The 17,752-nt window shown below is 44.1% G+C and overlaps 1 protein-coding gene and 1 pseudogene across 1 annotated transcript in view; one reads left to right on the forward strand and one right to left on the reverse strand.

Annotated features, from left to right (window-relative positions):
• Positions 1–3,873: 3,873 nt before the first annotated feature.
• Positions 3,874–17,752, forward strand: part of Sntb2 (syntrophin beta 2) — an 82,724-nt gene continuing 68,845 nt past the window's right edge. Inside the window, 2 exon segments of the mRNA XM_027405934.2 lie at positions 3,874–4,071; positions 4,074–4,469. Coding sequence (XP_027261735.2) covers positions 3,936–4,071; positions 4,074–4,469 — 532 coding nt within the window. The 5' untranslated portion in view covers positions 3,874–3,935.
• On the reverse strand, positions 11,483–11,935 carry LOC107980031 (annotated as a pseudogene).

Consider the following 17,752-nt stretch of genomic DNA (forward strand, 5'->3'; position numbering starts at 1 on the left):
AGTGTCTTACCATGTAGTCCTGGCTAGCCTGGAACTCTTAAACCAAACTGGCCTTGAACTCACAGAGATCTGCCCATCTTTGCTTCTTGAGTGTTAGGATTAGAAGAATATGTCACCACCCTGTCCAAATTGGCCTTCAAGTTCTTAACTGTACAGCTCTGCTTTACAAGCTCTGCACAGTCATTAGGTTTTGAAGAAACTTAGAGTCAGCCTGGCTCAGAATTTTAGGATGGAATTACAGAACCCAAGGAGCTACTGACATCCCCTCATTTTGAAGTAGTAATGAGCTCTGCCTGTTCTGAGAAACAGTAAGAGAACAATTGTTAACAGAGAAGAGCTATTGATATAGGTGACAGGAATGAAAGGTATTAGGAATTGTGTCAGCCGTTTTCTTTTAGAGGTAGGTAAAATATGCTTGCTAGAAGAATTCTCTAAGCTTGTCTCCCTGTCCTTAGGAAGCCATGGGAACAGATGTGTTCCCTACTTCAGATTTCATTATCCACAGTAAGTAGATTTCACCAACTACTTGAGGTTTCTTAGATGGTAATTTCTACCCTGCACGGAACCCATAACTTTCATACGGATTATTTGAAAAGATGACAGCACAGGAAACATGGGTACCAATCAGTCACATATTTAATGAGTTTCCCCTCTGCAAGGCAGTATTTTTCAAATAGTGGGGAGCAAAACTAATTGATAGGTGGTCTTTGCCTTCCTGGAATATATAACTTAGTAGGGCATTCCAGCCTAGGCATAGAATTACATTGTTCAAAGGAAAAGTACCAAAGACATAGGGAGTCACAGAAAGCTGGGATGAGGTCTTGCGGGTGGGAAAGAAATTAAAAGGTACCAGAGGTATTCTGAAGGACTTGGGTGTGAATGTGTAAAGATACTGGATGGGTGAGTATCTGAGTGAAAGAATGTGGAAACACAACTATGAAGATGGACTTTACTTTGGAAGCAGGAAAATCAAGGTCATTCTTGGCTACACAGCAAACTGGAGCTAGCTTGGGTTACATTGTCTCGGGGCAGGGGGCAAAAGGGCTGGAGAGATGGCCCACTAGTTAAAAGTTCTTGCTGAAAAAAAATGAGAACATGAGTTTGAATCAATGAACCAAAATTAAAATGCAGCGAGGTAGCTCATGCCTGTAATCCCAGGGCTCCTATAGCAAGATGGAAGGCAGAAACAAGAAACTCTGGATGCTCGTGTGCCAACCAGCCAGGTATTTACGGTAGCAAACAAGAAACCTGTCCCAAAATATGGTGGAAAGAGGACTGACACCTGAGGTTGTGTGTACCTGCCCTACTTCACACACACTATACTCAATAGGTACAGAGAGGCAAAAGGTTCAATGCCAACCAAGCCTTTGTAGTGAGGTCTAGGCCAAAGGTACTGCTTCAAAATAATTTTAAGAAAATACTCCCAAGTAATCTCTATTACCTTGCCTGTTCCCAGGTTTAAATATTTTGTTATATAACTTGCTATCTTACATAAGTGTCCTCACCAATAATTTGTGACTTCCTCCAACTCTATTGACAAAAAGTCCTTCATACTCTTGGAAAGAATTTCCAGCACTTCCCTTTTGCTAATAAAGGTGTCCTAGATTGCCCAAACCCTGCCCCCTCATGATCACATATGCAAAAGTGTTAAAATTAGTGCTCAGACTCTTGAAGGATCAGCTGCCAAATGCTCTCTAACAAGCAGAAATTTCACATAACTCAGGCCTCTGGGGGCTCTGGCTCAGCTGGAGGAAAGCCAGAAATGCCTGTGACTGCAGGTGCACTTGGGCACATTGGGACCTGCTGGAACAACAAGCCAGCTTTACTACAGTTGATTTAGGAGAAGGCTAGAGGGATGAGCTTTCGCTGACATTTGCAGCTTGGAAAATCGTGCCCCACTCACTGCAAAGACCTGTTGTAACGATCCTTTTCTGTTGATAAAAAGATACATTTCTCATTTTGAATTCTTTATTCATTCAGGCTCTGAATGCTTAGCCCATGTCCTGTCTGCACAGGAATGCACTTTGATAGAGTGGTACGTGGCCACAGTGTAGCCTCTTCCTTTGAGTGATCCTTTGAACTTGCCATTTTACAAGAATTGATGCACATTCCGTTTGCCCTTTCTCTGCCCAAATGAAAGCCTGGGGAATTTTATTTCTACTACTAAAGAAAGATTAGGGGGCATCTTGGTCCTAATGATTTTGCTGAGAGATGTTACCTTCTCAGCATCATGGGTTCTAGATTTTATTTTATTTTATTTGAGACAGGGTTTCTCTGTGTAACAGCTCTGGCTGTCCTGGAACTCACTCACTTTATAGACCAGGCTGGCCTCGAACTCACAGATCCACTTGCCTCTGCCTCCTGAGTGCTGGGATTAAAGTCATGTGCCACCACAGATGGTTAATTTTTTGTTTTCACTTGATTGTGCTAAAACATGCCTGGATAGACACTGGATAGAGGGATGTAAAACATTTTTGGGTGTGTCCATGTGTTTCTGGAAGAAATCCTTTGCATGGTGACCTGAGTAAAGACGACCAGTGTGAACAGGCATTATCCAGTCAGGTGAGAACTACAATGGAACCATAAAGCACAGGGTAAATTCACTCTATGTGGAAACTGGGACATTTCTCTTCTGCCACACTTCATTGCTCCTGGGTTTTCCATGGACTGGGCCAACTTTTTTTTCTTTTTTTTACATTGTAGCTTTCCACTCCCATTTTCTCCTCAAGCCTCCAGTCTTCTAAAACCTTCAGACTTCTACCATTGGCTCCTCCGGTTCTCAGGTCTTTGGATTTTGATTCAAAGTATACCAACCAACTTTCCTGGGGCTACAGATGGCAGATTGTGGAATTCAGCCTCCACAATCTTGTGGCTAATTCTGCACAATCTATGTTAACTATATATCCATTGGTCTGTTTCTCTGGGGAAACTATTAAAACATCACCACTCTGCAAATGTCTTTGACCCTGCACACTGTGGCTTCCCAGTGTTTAAGAAGATATGGTCCCCTCTAATTACAGGCAAGTAAACAGGTGATTTAAAAAAGCAGTGACACGGACTGGAGAGACAACTCAGCTTAAGAGCACTGGCTACTCTTCCAGAGGACCTGGGTTCAATTTCCAGCATCCACATGGTGGCTTACAACTGTAACTCCAGTTCCAGGGGCTCTGACGCCAATACACCTTAAATTAAATAATAATACTAATAATAAAAAAGTAAAACAGTGGCAAAGCCTTGGATTCATGCCTTTGGACCCATGTCCACTTACGTTTTATCCTTTGCTTGTGCTATTCTCTCTTCTGTCGGCTCTGTGCTACTTACCCCAAGACCAACCAAATGTTCTTGTTATCCTGTCCTAGGCACATTTGTACAGTCTTTTAACCACAGAGAATCACACCTAGTTAGTTGCCTCTGTTTTTCTTTCCCACCAGACCACAAGCTCTCAGCTGTGGTGCATTTTATTCACTCTGTCTCCAGGGCCTTAAAAGGAGCCCCAGCACACCTCTGAGCGCCTAGAGCATTTGCAAAGAACCAATCAATGCAGGAACGAATGTGCCACCCGGCCCTGAAGGGTCACAAAGTGCCTCTCCATCCTAACTTCGCTTTTCGTGCCCGGACAGCCCTCTTAGAAGTCAGGAGTTCGAGGGGGGGGTCAAGGAGAACCAAAGCGAAGGACTGCGAGGAGCCCAGCTGCCCGAGAGGTGCTGCCCACCTACCAAGAGCTTTCCGCGAACCAGGACAACTTCACCTCCCGGAAGCCGCCTCGCCGGCCTTCCCCCGCCCCTCCGGAAAGTGGGCGTGGCCCTCATGAATAATGAATCGCCGGGGGGAGGGGAGGGGTCCGCCCCCCTCGGGCGGGAAGGGGGAAGCGCCGAGGCTGCCTGACTGGAATCCAGGGAGCTGCAGCGACGGCGGCCACGGGAGCAGGGCCGGCCATGGCGGTGTGGACGCGGGCCACCAAAGCGGGGCTGGTGGAGCTGCTTCTACGGGAGCGGTGGGTGCGGGTGGTGGCTGAACTCAGCGGCGAGAGCCTGAGCTTGACGGGCGACGCCGCGGCGGTGGAGCCCGAGCCCCGGCTGCCGCCTTCAACGGTCTCCCCGAACGGCGGCGGCGGCGCGCCGGCGGCGGCGACTCGCTGCCCGGGAGCCCGAACCGCGGCCTGGGGCCGCCCAGCCCGCCCGCACCGCCCCGCGACCCCGCTGGGGAGGCGGGTGCCTCGCCGCCCGTGCGCCGAGTGCGAGTGGTGAAGCAGGAGGCGGGCGGCCTGGGCATCAGCATCAAGGGCGGCCGCGAGAACCGGATGCCGATCCTCATCTCCAAGATCTTCCCGGGGTTGGCGGCCGACCAGAGCCGGGCGCTGCGGCTGGGCGACGCCATCCTGTCGGTGAACGGCACCGACCTGCGCCAGGCCACCCACGACCAGGCCGTGCAGGCGCTGAAGCGCGCGGGCAAGGAGGTGCTGCTGGAGGGTGAGCGGGGCCGGGCGGGCGGTGGCGGTCTGGGCTCGCCAGCGCGCACTTTGTTTCTGCCACCCTGACGCCTTTGCGGGGCGAGCCGCTTCCCTCCGCCTCAGCCACCAGACCTCTTCTTCTGGGGCTTTGGAGTGTGGAAAATCTGATGCTCCCTACCAGGACAAAGTTGGGTAGACACCGAAGTGTGGCTTTGCCGCCCCTCAGCGAGACTCAGCTGAGATTGGGGGTGGAGGGGGGGGGACAGCAGGCGCACGCGAAGCTCACCCCCTTGCACGATAAGCTGACACTAAGCGCTAACTACCGAGAGGGCGATCGGCTCGAGTTCTGTAGTCTCCTTTTTGCCTGCTGAGAAGCGTCGGTTGGGCGCTTTCTTAAGTCACCTCGGGCTCCCGGGGCGGGCGGGTCTATTAAATCCATCCACACCGATGCCAGCAGTTTGCTTGGGCAAACCACCAAAGCACTAGTTAATTTATGGGAATTTAACCCATCATTGGCTCTCAACAATAACCAGAGGAGATCATAGCACTTCGTGGAAGGCAGAGAGCTGAAACAGCAAGTTTGTGTGGTTAATGAGCCTTGTTTAACAGTGGAGGCTCACGTGTTTGAGCATTTTACTGCCAACTAGAGTTTCGCCCCTTTTGCAACAGACTGATGCCAGCTTCTCTACCACTCGCAGGCGTGCTGCCTCAAGACCAGTAGAATTTTATAAGAATCCCGAAACCATGCCATCACACGCTATGTGTGAATAGTCAGTTATTCTTTACCTTACATGTAAATGTTATCTGTGTGCTGTTTCATATGAATTGATGCAACTGAAATAGAGTTGAATCTCATCTCCAAAGGCTTATGCATGTTGAAGGTAATGGAATATTGTAAATGAAAAGCCAGTTGCTTGCTTTAGAAATAATTGCACGACCAGCTTCATTTCCGCTGTTGAGTCAGTCATTCCAGGAGCATTTATTGCTGCTAGCATATAATAGAGAATATGAAAGGTGCTGCCCCTATTTTATCTTAACGTGGGGAAATGACAGAAAATGCAAAACAACTTCTAGGGAGGAAAATATTAAATACTTGACTCTGTAGTACAAACTACAAGGGGCTAAGGGATTGCAAATTTAACAAGTCATGTAGTTCATACGTTTTATCCCAGCACTCAAGAGGCAGAGGCAGGCAGATCCTCTATGAGTTGGAGGCCAGCCTGGTCTACATACTGAGTTCCATGCCTGCTAGGATTACACAGTGGGACTCTGTCTCAAAAAAAAAAAAAAAAAAAAAGTATTTGATGGAAATGGGATCAGCCCAGGAGGGATTCCCAAGGAGCCAGATTTTTGAGGCAGATCTTCAAGGAAGTGATGGTCATAAATGTGCAGAAATGAGTCAGAATGGAAAGGATTACTGGCAGGAGAACCAAAGGGAAGGTTCTCAAACTAAGAAGCTCCAAGTATAATTTGGCAAAAATAATTTTCATCTTTTTATTTGTTTGTTTGTTGTTGTTGACCTGGAATTCACAAGAGATTGGTCTGCTTCTACTTTCCACATGCTAGAATTAAAGGCAAGTTCCACTATTCTCAGCACAGACACACACACACACACACACACACACACACACACACACACACACACACACACACACACACACACACACACACGAGAGACAGACAGCCTGGCCTCAAAGAGGTCATCTCACTGACTCAGCCTCATGAGTGCTGGATTTACAGGCGTGTACCTCCGTATCCAGTTCAGTTTTCACTTAAAAATGTTTTAAATTATTTTATACATAGAGGTGTTTTGCCTGCATATATATCCATACCCCACGTGTATACTTGGTGCCCTTGGAGGCCAGAAGAGAGTGTCAGATCCCCTGGGACTAGAGTTACAGATGGTTGTGAGCCACCTGATGTTGGTAATGGGAATCAAACCTAGGTCCTCTGTAAGAGCAGCCTGTGTACTTTACCTGATGAGCCATCTCTCCAGCCCTAGTCTTCACCTTAAATCTGTGATACTTGGGGAAAAAATAGCTTTTAAAAAATAGGGGCCAGGTAGTGGTGGAGAACCCCTTTAATCCCAGAGGCAGAGGCAGATGGAAATCTGAGTTCCTGGACAACCAGAGCTACACAGAGAAACCCTGTCTCAAAAAACAAGAAGTAACATGGGGCTGGAAAGATAGCTCAGTGGGTAAGACCCTGTACACCTTTTGTCAGAGGACCCAGTTCAGTTCCCAGCATGTACATCAGGTGGTTCACAACCAACTGGAAGTCTAGTTCTAGGGCATCTGACACGTCTCTTCTCCAAGGGCACCTGAACACACCCACCACAACATGTACACATAATTAAAGACTGTTAAAAATTTGTTTTTGGGGGCCTGGGCTTGTGGTACACACCTTTAATCCCAGTATACTCAGGAGGCAGAAGCAGGCAGATCTCTGAGATTGAGGTCAGCCTGGTCTACAGAGTGAATTTCAGGACAGCCAAAGATACACAGAGAAACCCTGTCTCAAAAAAAAAAATTTTTTTTTTCAAGTGCTCTGATTGTGAAATTGCAGTGCCTCACTTTTATAATGTCTTATTTATGAGTCTGGTTTCTATCCCAATTTTAGGTAAGGCCAGACACTGCCCAGAAATTAGTGTTAATCAAAGGAGTAAAACTACAGCAAAATTGGCATAGGTTTGTAAAACTAAAGTAGTGTGACATGGTCTAGGTAAGTTATCAAGTATAAATTCTTAGAGCCAGAATATTGAATTTCATTCAATTTGTGGTATGCAGTAGTGATGGATAGACAGTTAGTTCAGCCCTTTTATGCCATAATAAAATGCAAAACAAAAGGTTTTTGTTTACCAGTGATTTGAACCTGGTAAAATGACAACCATCTAGTAAATGCTTCCCAGTATTCAATAGTTCACTCATAAGCCTTGTGTGCTTTTAGAAAATGTTTTACAGATAGTGGCATAATAACATTTATTGGAAGCCTTTTTACCTAGCCTATAGACTTGTTTTCCCATTTTGTGTAAGACAAGCAGTTTTTGTCTATATAAGTATGATGAGTTTGTGGTGTTTCCTTTTAAGTCAAGGGTTGTAAAAATAAAGTTGCTCAAGTATAAAATCTCTAAAAGAGTCATTTAGTGAGCTAGTCAAACTATTTAAAATTGAGAGCTGGTGTCTTCTCCAGACAGCCCCCTCCCAAGCCAGAGTTTCATGTAGCCATGTTCTCCTTCCTCAGGCATAACTATGTGGTGAGTCTGATCTTGAGCTTGTGATCCTCCTGCCTCTACTTCCAAAGGGCCATGGTTATAGGCCTGTGCTACCATGCTTGACTCACATAGGCTACTTGTAGAAGATAAGAGAGTTTAAAGTCCTGTATGGTAGCATGAACCCAGCACTTAGAAGATAGAGGCAGGAGGATCTTATCTTGAGTTCTAGGCAGCCTGGTCTACATAGTGTGTTTTAGAATAGCCAGGACTATGTAAAGAGACCCTGTCTCAAAAATCAACAAAAAAAAGAGTTAGTCTGCTACATGAGAGATTAAAGCAGGAAGAAGGGTTGCTTCAAGGGGGGCACTGGCATCCTGATGAAACTACTCCTCTCAGGGTAGCTGTTGGATGCTTATAATCCCCACATTTAAGGGAAGGGGCCAGGAGGAGTGACAGCTGTTTGAGAACAGCCTAGGTTACAAAATCTTGGGGAGTATAGAGTAGGGGGACATTTCTCCTTAAATGTAATGATTTGTTCCTCTGGTTAGATGCCTGAAACCTTGCCTTGACTTTACATAATGTTCTTCTTGTGGTGTGGGCAGGGAATTTCAGGCATATTCTTCCCAACCACATGTCAATAGCAGCCTTGGTGTCTTGTTGCCTGAGGTTAGAGAATGGAGCTAAAGGATTCTTTTTTTTTTAAGATTTTATTTGTTTATTTGTATACAACATTCTGCTTCCATGTATATCTGCACACCAGAAGAGGGCACCAGATCTTATAACGGATGGTTGTGAGCCACCATGTGGTTGCTGGGAATTGAACTCAGGACCTCTGGAAGAGCAGTCGGTGCTCTTAACCTCTGAGCCATCTCTAAGAATCCTAAAGGATCTCGTATGTATGTATGTATGTATGTATGTATGTATGTATGTATGTATGAGAGGTGAGGTGAGGTGAAGGAATTCTTCCTCTAGTCTCTTGTCAGACATTTACTCAATTTCTTTTTTTTTTTCTTTTTTCTTTTTTTTTTTTTTTTTTTTTTTTTTTTTTTTTTTTTTTTTTTTTTTTTTGTTTTTTTTTTTTTTTCGAGACAGGGTTTCTCTGTGGCTTTGGAGGCTGTCCTGGAACTAGCTCTTGTAGAGCAGGCTGGCCTCGAACTCACAGTGATCCGCCTGCCTCTGCCTCCTGAGTGCTGGGATTAAAGGCATGCGCCACCAACGCCCAGCTCAATTTCTTTTTTCTTAACCTCTTCAGCTTCAAGGAGAAAGGCCTGTTAGTGATTTTGTTTTTGGAAGACAGATCACTGTGTAGCTTTGTCTGGCCTGGAACTCTCTTTGTAGACCAGGCTGGCCTTGAACTCAGAGATAACCCTGCTTCTGCATATGCCACCATGCCCAGCTTCTTATTTCTTTGTTAATCTCTCTCTCTCTTTCTTTTTAATTTCTCAAGACAGGATTTCTCTGTGTAACAGCCTTGGCTGTGCTGGAACTAGCTGTGTGAACTCATGAAGATCTGCCACCCTCTGCCTCCCGAGAGCTGGGATTAAAGTTGTGTACCACTGTCACTGACACCTGTTTTCCTTTGCTCTCTATATGGCCCTTTAAAATGGGGAGTTTGGCTGGGCGGTGGTGGCACACGCCTTTAGTCCCAGCACTGGGGAGGCAGACAGGCAGATCTCTGTGAGTTCGAGACCGGGCTGGTCTACAAGAGCTAGTTCCAGGATAGCCTCCAAAGCCACAGAGAAACCCTGTCTCAAAAAAACAAAAACAAAAAATAAAATAAAGTAGGGAGTTTATTTTTGTTGTACAGCTAACTAAACTGAGGTTCACTAAGCTATGAGAATCACTGACTACCTCAGAATATCTTTTTATTTGGTGGGGGAGTGATGATGGGGAAATTTTGTTTTCTTTAGGCAAGATTCTTCCCTGGAAATTTGCTGTTGTTTTAATTTTTTTATTTTTTATTTTTGTGCATTGGTGTTTTGCTGTGGGTGTTGTGTCCCCAGAACTGGAGTTGCTTACAGACAGTTGTGAGCTGCTATCTGGGTGCTGGGAATTGAACCCCGAGTCCTCTGGAAGAGCAATCAGTACTCTTAACTGCTGAGCTATCTCTTCAGGCCTTCCCTGGAATTTTTTTTTTAAATAATTATTCATTTAAATAATTATTCATGAGTGTGTGTGTAAAGCTGGGGAACCAACATTGGGCAGAACCAAGCCCTCTGAATGTGGGTGCAGCTAGGAGGCCTGGGCAGTCTTCGGGACCTCTAACAGTGGAGCCAGTGTTTATCCCTAGTGCACAAATGGACTTTGGGAGCCCATTCCCTGTGTAAGGATACTATTGCAGCCCAGATATAAGAAAGAGGACCTGGGCCTTCCCCAAATGATGTGAAGGACTTTGATGGTCCCCATGGGAGGGCTTCACTATCCTTGGGGAGTGGGTGGGGGGGTTGGGGGATCGATGGGGGACATGGGAGGATAGGAGGAAGAGGGAATGGGGGATTAATATGTAAAATAGGACTGCTTCTAAAATAAAAAGAAAGAAATAACTAAATTGGAGAAAGAGAAGACTATCAGATAGAGAATAATTGCTAAAATATCCAATCTGTTGCGATTTCTCTGAAGTAAGTAATCAGATGAGGGATGGATAGTTGAATTTGACTTCTGGAGGGAAGCAGAATTTGATCTCAGGCTTGAAATAGAAGATAGCTTCTCTGTAGATGGAAGTCAATCCATGTTGAGAGGGTAGTTTGAATAAAAGCCAAATGAACATGACATATATAGTAGGAAATTCAGTGGAGAGCTAGCTGTTACAGACCCAAGGGAAGAAGGTAAAGCTAATTAGGTTTATCAAGACTTTGAAAAAAGCCAGAGGTATTGGATCTTTTTCGTTTTGTAACTCAGCATTTAACAAATACCCATAGCATTCAAGGTATGTGATAGATATTGAGAATTCCAAGTTGGGAGTTATCCCTATCCTTTCGTCTAACAAGGGACCATTATCGATTTCTGTGGTAAAACTTTCATAGAGGTGGGACTCTTTGCCCAAAAAAGGTAGATGTGTAAAGGAGACAACATGGTGGTCCTAAGAAAGTTGCTGTGCTCATATGTGCAGACTCACATTCCTTTGGGACAAGATCTTGTGCAGCCTAGCTGGCCTCCATCCAATTCTTGCTCCTGCTGCCTCAGTCTCCTGGCTGAGATTATAGACTGGAGTTAACACATGAGAAGAAATAGGAAATGTATGCCCTGTATACAGTGCTAAGTGGTGGTCTCTAACATAAAAAGAAAAAGAAATTGAGCCTTGGGAATATTTAATAAAGGAATGTGCCAAGGGAAGAGAAGAGGCTTCACAAAGGAACAGGAGTTGGTCCTGGTGACCTTACTCATTTGTTTGCTGTTATCAGATTGGAATTTAGAGTGCTATTGTCTCTAATTGAGCAGCTTCATTTTATATCATCTGATTTGAACTAATCCTCACAAGATGGGCATATGGCTTGCAGCAGTTTTCAACCTGTGGATAACAACCCTTTTGGGGGATTGGATGACCCTTTCTTTCGTGGGGTTGCATATCAGATATTTACATTATGATTCATAACAGTAGCAAAATTATAGTTATGTAGTAGCAGCAAAAATAACTTTATGGTTGGGGGTCACCACAACATGAGGAACTGTATTGAAGGATCAAAGCATTAGAAAGGTTGAGAATTATAGGTTTAGAGGTTAGTATGAAGGAGCTATGGATGGAAGATAATTGTAATACTGCAAACTATAACAAAAAGGCTGAGCTGACATTCCTCCCCCCTCTATTTTTGAGGTGTGTTTCTTTTATTGTGATTTTATTGTCTCCATAACAAGAGCAGCTTAGAACTGGATCACTTGGCCCTTTCTCTTCCCATCACCTCCCAGTTCAAAATGCTTGCATCTCTTAATAGCCAGAATCCCCTTAGATCTGCAGTTGGGCTCAACACACTCAAGTCTTAGCACAATCTTCTATGCAGTTTTAGCTTTTCTTGGAAAAATAGGCTTAGTCTGCCCACCATAGCCACTCTGTTTCCTGACATAACGCTGCTTTCCCTGGGCATACAAAGAGTCCTTGCCCTTCTTGTACTGTGTCACTTTATGGGGCTGGTGCTTGCCACATTTCTTACAGAACGTCCAGAAAGTCTTAGGAACGTTTACCATGTTGGTGGGAGCAATATCGGCACAGAAAGCGACATTTCCCTTTTTTAAAAAACATTTTTTTTAGATTTGTATTCATCTTTTGGTTTTTCAAGATAGGGTTTCTCTGTAGCTTTGGAGGCTGTCCTGGAACTAGCTCTGTAGACCAGGCTGGTCTCGAACTCACAGAGATCCACCTGCCTCTGCCTCCTGAGTGCTGGGATTAAAAGCATGTGCCACCACGCCGGCTCCTTTTTGGTTTTTTGAGACAGGATTTTTCTGTGTAGCCCTGGCTGTCCACCTATTTCATATTTCTATTTTTATTTATTGTGTATTTGTGTTTTACCTGCAGGGACCTGTATACCATGTATGTACAGTGCCCATGTAAGCCAAAAGAGGCTGGCCTCGAACTCAGAGATCTGCCTTCCTCTGCCTCTTGAGGGTTGGGATTAAAGGCGTACACCACCAACGCCTGGCTTTATATGCTTTTATAATATATAGTGGTAATAGGTACTCTTGAGAGTCTGCTCAAATTATTACTGATTAGAGATGTACTGTCAAAAAGGCTTAGGCCTGGAAAGCTGCACATGTTTTTTAAATGAGGGAGGGTTATGGAAGGGTGAGGGCAGCAGATGAAACTGAGAAGCTCAAGTTCTGAGACTTTCCCAGTATCAGTAAGTTAGAGACTAAGTGAGATAGTATGAAACTGCAGTGTTGATACTGGTCAGGGTGGTGGGAAGCCTGGAAGTCCCAGCTATCTGGGAGGCTGAGGAGGGAGGATCACAAGTTCAAGCCCTGCTAGAGCTACAGAGGAAATCTGGTTAGCCTTAGCCACTTAGCAACACCCTGTTTGAAAATAAAAATAAAAAGGGAGCAGACGGATCTCTGAGTTCGAGACCAGCCTGGTCTACAGAGCAAGTTTGAGGACAGCCAGGGCTAATACACAGAAAAACCCTGTCCCCAAAAAAAACAGGAAGGAAGGAAGGAAGGAAGGAAGGAAGGAAGGAAGGAAGGAAGGAAGGAAGGAAGGGAAAGAAGAAGAAAAAAGGAAAGAAAAGAAAGGGGAAATCTGGGTATATAGTTCATTGTTAGATCACTTGTCTGGCATATGTGATGGGCAGAGGCAGAGGCAGATAGACGATCTCTGTGAGTTGGAGGCCAGCCTATTCTACTTAGTGAATTCAAGGACAGCTAGGGATATGTAGAGACCTTGTATAAAAAACACAAATTAACAAAAAAAAAAGTTAGAAATAGGAGAGAAGGGGGCTGGAGAGATGGCTCAGCAGTTAAGGTCTTCCAGAGGACCTGGGTTCAATTCCCAGCATCCATGAGGCAGCTCACACCTGTCTGTAACTCCAAGATCTGACACCCCCACACAGTCATACATGTAGTCAAAACACCATTGAAAATAAAAATAAATAAATTATTAAAAGAAATAGGACAGAAAGAAATGGAGCAAAAGTCAAGATTTCTGGTTTGGGAAGCTGGACAGTTGTGAAACCAGCAAGAACAGGGACCATGCCCCACATGCTGTAACTCTTGGCCACCAAAGGAAGGAAGACTGACTTAAGACTATCTGTCTTAAATAACAAAAGAACACGTTAAAGAAAAAAAAAAAACAACAACCTATAAAATGAACATGAAATAATTAGTTTGAGGTCAGACAGTGGTGGTGCATGCCTTTTTAATCCTAGCACTCGGAGGCAGAGGCAGGTGGATCTCTGTGAGTTCAAGACCAGCCTGGTCTATAAGAGCTAGTTCCAGGACAGCCTCCAAAGCCACAGAGAAACCCTGTCTCGACCCCCCTCCACCCCACCCCCAAAAAGAATTGTTTGAAGTAATGATAAAAGAGCTTCATTTCAGGGCATGTTGCACTTGAGTTACCTATGTGATATCCTGGTGGAAAAGGCCAGAAGCTGGTTGGAAATAGATACAAGTCTGTACTCAAGGGAAATGTCAGAACAGCATTGAGTATTTATGAAACATCAGGGTAGAGGTGGTAATTGTGGATAAAGTCATCGAGAGTAATGCAAATGAAAAAGAAATAGAAGCAGGGTGGATAGAAACTATAGAAACTCTGCTTTTAAAGTCAGGGCAGAGGAAGAATCTAGAAAAAGGTAGCAAGGGAAGATGGGGGCGGGTGCAGAAAATGGCATAATAGCAAAATGACAGGCAGGCACATTTACAAAGGGGAAATTGTGAAATAAAAACTCTACCAGGTCTGATAGAGAGAGAATAAGGTTGTTGATGTTCCTAAGACCTGTTTCATCAGGGTGCAGGGAGCAGAGGACATCGAGTGGACCATATTTTTTAAAAGTTCAGCAAAATGAAAGAAACAAAAGTGATGACAGAATTGAATGATATATACAGTTTCACTTATGGTTGATTCTTATGTTTTAAGTAGGGAAGAGATGGGGCATATTTGTGTGAAAGAAGGAAAGTACAATAGAGTGAGGGAGAGGTTTCGTGGATGGAAGGAGTGGTGCAATCTGTTTTTGAGCCAGGAAGTGACATGATGGGAACAGAATTTTAGGTTGGCAGCAGTCGATGCATGGGATGCTGTGCAAAGAGGAAAGAACAGAGCTAGGAGAAACTACAGCTGTTGCAGTAAAATAATCCAAATCATAGGTGACAGCCATGGAGGGAGACTTGCCAAAGGTCATAGCAGAGCACACTAGGAACCTTCTCCTGCCTAGATAGCCTCTTCCTGACTGTCCATGTGCCCACAGATTTGACACTTGGGACAGTATTTCTGCAGCAAGTTTCTGTTTACTAAGCACTGGTGCTTTGATCCCAGAGATGGCGAGGCAGAAAAAAAAAATCACTATTTCAAAGCAAGAGATGACAGGATACAGTGACACATAGACTATAATGACTTAGCTGTGAGACTTCTGTCCAGGAGCAGTAGAGGAATGGTTACCAGTGAAGGAATGGAATAGTATGGAGGATAGGACACTCATGCTGTTCAGCTCTGTTATAAAGCTGTCAGGCAGTGTAAGTCTGCTGTGTGGCATTTGAGGGGAAAAGTTGTGGTTTACAAACAGTACAGAGGGGAGGCCGAAGCAGAATGGCTGCACGTTTACCACTGGTCTGATCCTCACAGTGAGTTCCACCCAGTAAAACCCTGACTTGTGTGTGTGTGTGGGGGAAGCAAGGAGACTGAAGAGATGGCTCAGCAGCTAAGTTTTCTTTTTCTGCCTTTACATGGGTTCTTCAGGATCCAAAACAAGTCACCAGCCTTGTTGAGGCAAGTACTTTTTACCAGTTGAGCCATCTTGTTGGCCTGTTCAACTTTTTATGTACGCTTTAATTTGGCATAAAGTATACAGTAGAGTTAAAATCTGAAAAAAAAAAACACTTCTTTTTTTCAAATAGTCAACTGATTGTCTCAGCATTATTTGTCAGTCCTTTTGTACACTAAGTTTGATAATTGATGGTGGTTGTCCTAAGAAAGACAGATCGAAGCCATATCTGGATTCAGCTGGAATAACTAGTCTGCTTGATTAGTTCTGTCTGCTACTCTGGGAATGACCTGTCCTTTTGTCATTGAGTTGATGTGCATCTTTTATTTAATTTTATCGTCCTCATCATTGTTATGTGGAAGCAGGGTCTCATTATGTAACCCTGGCTGACCTAGAAGTCTCTATCTAGACTAGGCTAGCTTAAAACTCTAGAGATTTACAGGGTGTTGGTGGCACACACCTTTAATCTCAGCACTAGGGAGGCAGAGGTAGGCGGATCTCTGTGAGTTCGAGACCAGCCTGGTCTACAGGAACTAGTTCCAGGACAGCCTCCAAAGCCACAGAGAAACTGTCTTGAAACACCCCCCCAAACAAAACAAAACCTCTATGTCTCCCTGGGATTAATGGTGTACTCCAACTGTGCCCAGCTGAAGGACATCTTCCTTTGTGTGTGTGGCCTGATTCTGGATTTTCTACCTTTAAAAAAAAAAAAAAAAAAAAAAAAACTTTATGTAGTGGTGAGAAGGTATCAGATCCCCTGGAACTAGAGTTACAGACAGTTGTGAGCTGCCAGGTGGGTGCTGGGAATTGAACCTGGGTCCTCTGGAAGAGCAGCCAGTGCTCTTAACCGCTGAGCCATCTCTCCAGCCTGGGATTTCCTATTCTTTTTCTTCTTTATTTTTTCCTATTGAGTTTTTAAATTTAATGTATTATACTGTATGTTGTAGTGTAACATTTAATATCTAGTAATTATTTTTTATTATTGTTAGGATAGGATCCCATCTAGCCCCAGCTGGCTTTGAACTCATGAGGTAGCTAAATTCATTATCTACTTGGGGAAAACAAGTATTTTTTCAATAAACTTTCTTTTTTTCCTTCTTCTTCTTCTTCCTTCTTCTTCTTCTTCCTTCTTCTTCTTCTTCTTCTTCTTCTTCTTCTTCTTCTTCTTCTTCTTCCTCCTCCTCCTCCTCCTCCTCCTCCTCCTCCTCCTCCTCCTCCTCCTCCTTCTCCTCCTTCTTCTTCTTCTTCTTTTCCTTAGGCAGGGTTTCTCTGTGTAGCCCTGGCTGTCCTGGTCACTTTGTAGACCAGGCTGGTCTGGGACTCACAGAGATCTGCCTGCCTCTGCCTCCCAGGTGCTGGGATTAAAGGTGTGTACCACCACTGCCCTGCAATAAACGTTCAATCATATCAACTGGTAGTTTGTAATATCCCTTTTCAATGAAAAACACTAGACCTTACTCATCTACCCAACATATAGCCAATGAGTGTTCTATATGAACTCAGGTACTTACTTTGCCTCTGGAAACACATAAATTGAAGGCGCGAGTTTCTCAGAGGATAGTGAATGTGGTGTTTTAGGTAGCTGTATAATTTAGTGGAGTACAACAAATGGAGCTTTTGAAAAACTCTTACCACTCTAAATTATTCTGAACATTAATTTTAATGGTACTTTGAACATAATTTTCTATGAATTTTAGAAACATTGCAAATACTCATTATCTAATTTTCCAGCTAAGCCAACCAAAATATGTAGCATTCAGGCCAAGGATATAGCTCAGTTGGTAGAGTGCTTGCTTAGCATGGACAAAGCCCTAAGTTTGTCCCCAGCATTCCATAAACCTGGTGTGGTGGTGCATGCCCGAATTCCCAACACCTGGAGAGGGAGGCAGAAAGATCAGAAGTTCCAGCTCATCTTCATCTACATAACAAGTTCAGCTTTGGTATATGAGATCTGATGGAGTGGGGGGAGCATTCTTAGGCTAGGACTTTAAGTCAGAAATAGATTTAGATAAAATTTATGTTTATCAAAACAGAATATACAAGTTTATTTTAGCAAGAATTATTTGGTTGCAGAAAACCAAAATACTAATTTAAGCTGAAGTGGTATGTGTTACCTCAGGTAACTCCTAAGACTGAGCTTGGCTCTAGGTTTAGATTCAGTAAAATCCAAAAGCTCAAATTATCTTGGTTGGCCACAACAGTTCCTGTTGCAGAGAGTCTAATTCTGTATAGTCAGCTAAGATGGTACCAGCAGTACCAGCAGGTCTAGGAATATCTAATCCTAACTTTTTTTAAACAAGATCTCTTACTGCGTAGCCTGGATGGCCTTGACTCTCTGTCTCATCTTCCTGAGTGTTGGGAGTACAGGCAGGAGCCACCACACTCAGCTCTAAGTTATCCTGATTTTAGTTACTTCCACCTGATAAGTAATTTCTTACTTATCAGCTTCAGAAAAGGAGTCTTGTCTTTTCTTTTTTTGAGACAGGGTTTTTCTGTGTAGCTTTGGAGCCTGTCCTGGAACTAGCTCTTGTAGACCAGGCTGGCTTCGAACTCATAGAAGTCCACCTGCCTCTGCCTTCTGAGTGTTGGAACCAAAGGCGTGCGCCACCATGGCGCACCAGCTCACAGAAGGATTCTTTTTCTTTTTTTCAAGACAGGGTTTTTCTGTATTGCTTTAGAGGCTGTCCTAGAACT

Source organism: Cricetulus griseus, chromosome 3, assembly GCF_003668045.3.
Source record: "Cricetulus griseus strain 17A/GY chromosome 3, alternate assembly CriGri-PICRH-1.0, whole genome shotgun sequence".
In the NCBI taxonomy this organism is placed as follows: Eukaryota; Metazoa; Chordata; class Mammalia; order Rodentia; family Cricetidae; genus Cricetulus; species Cricetulus griseus.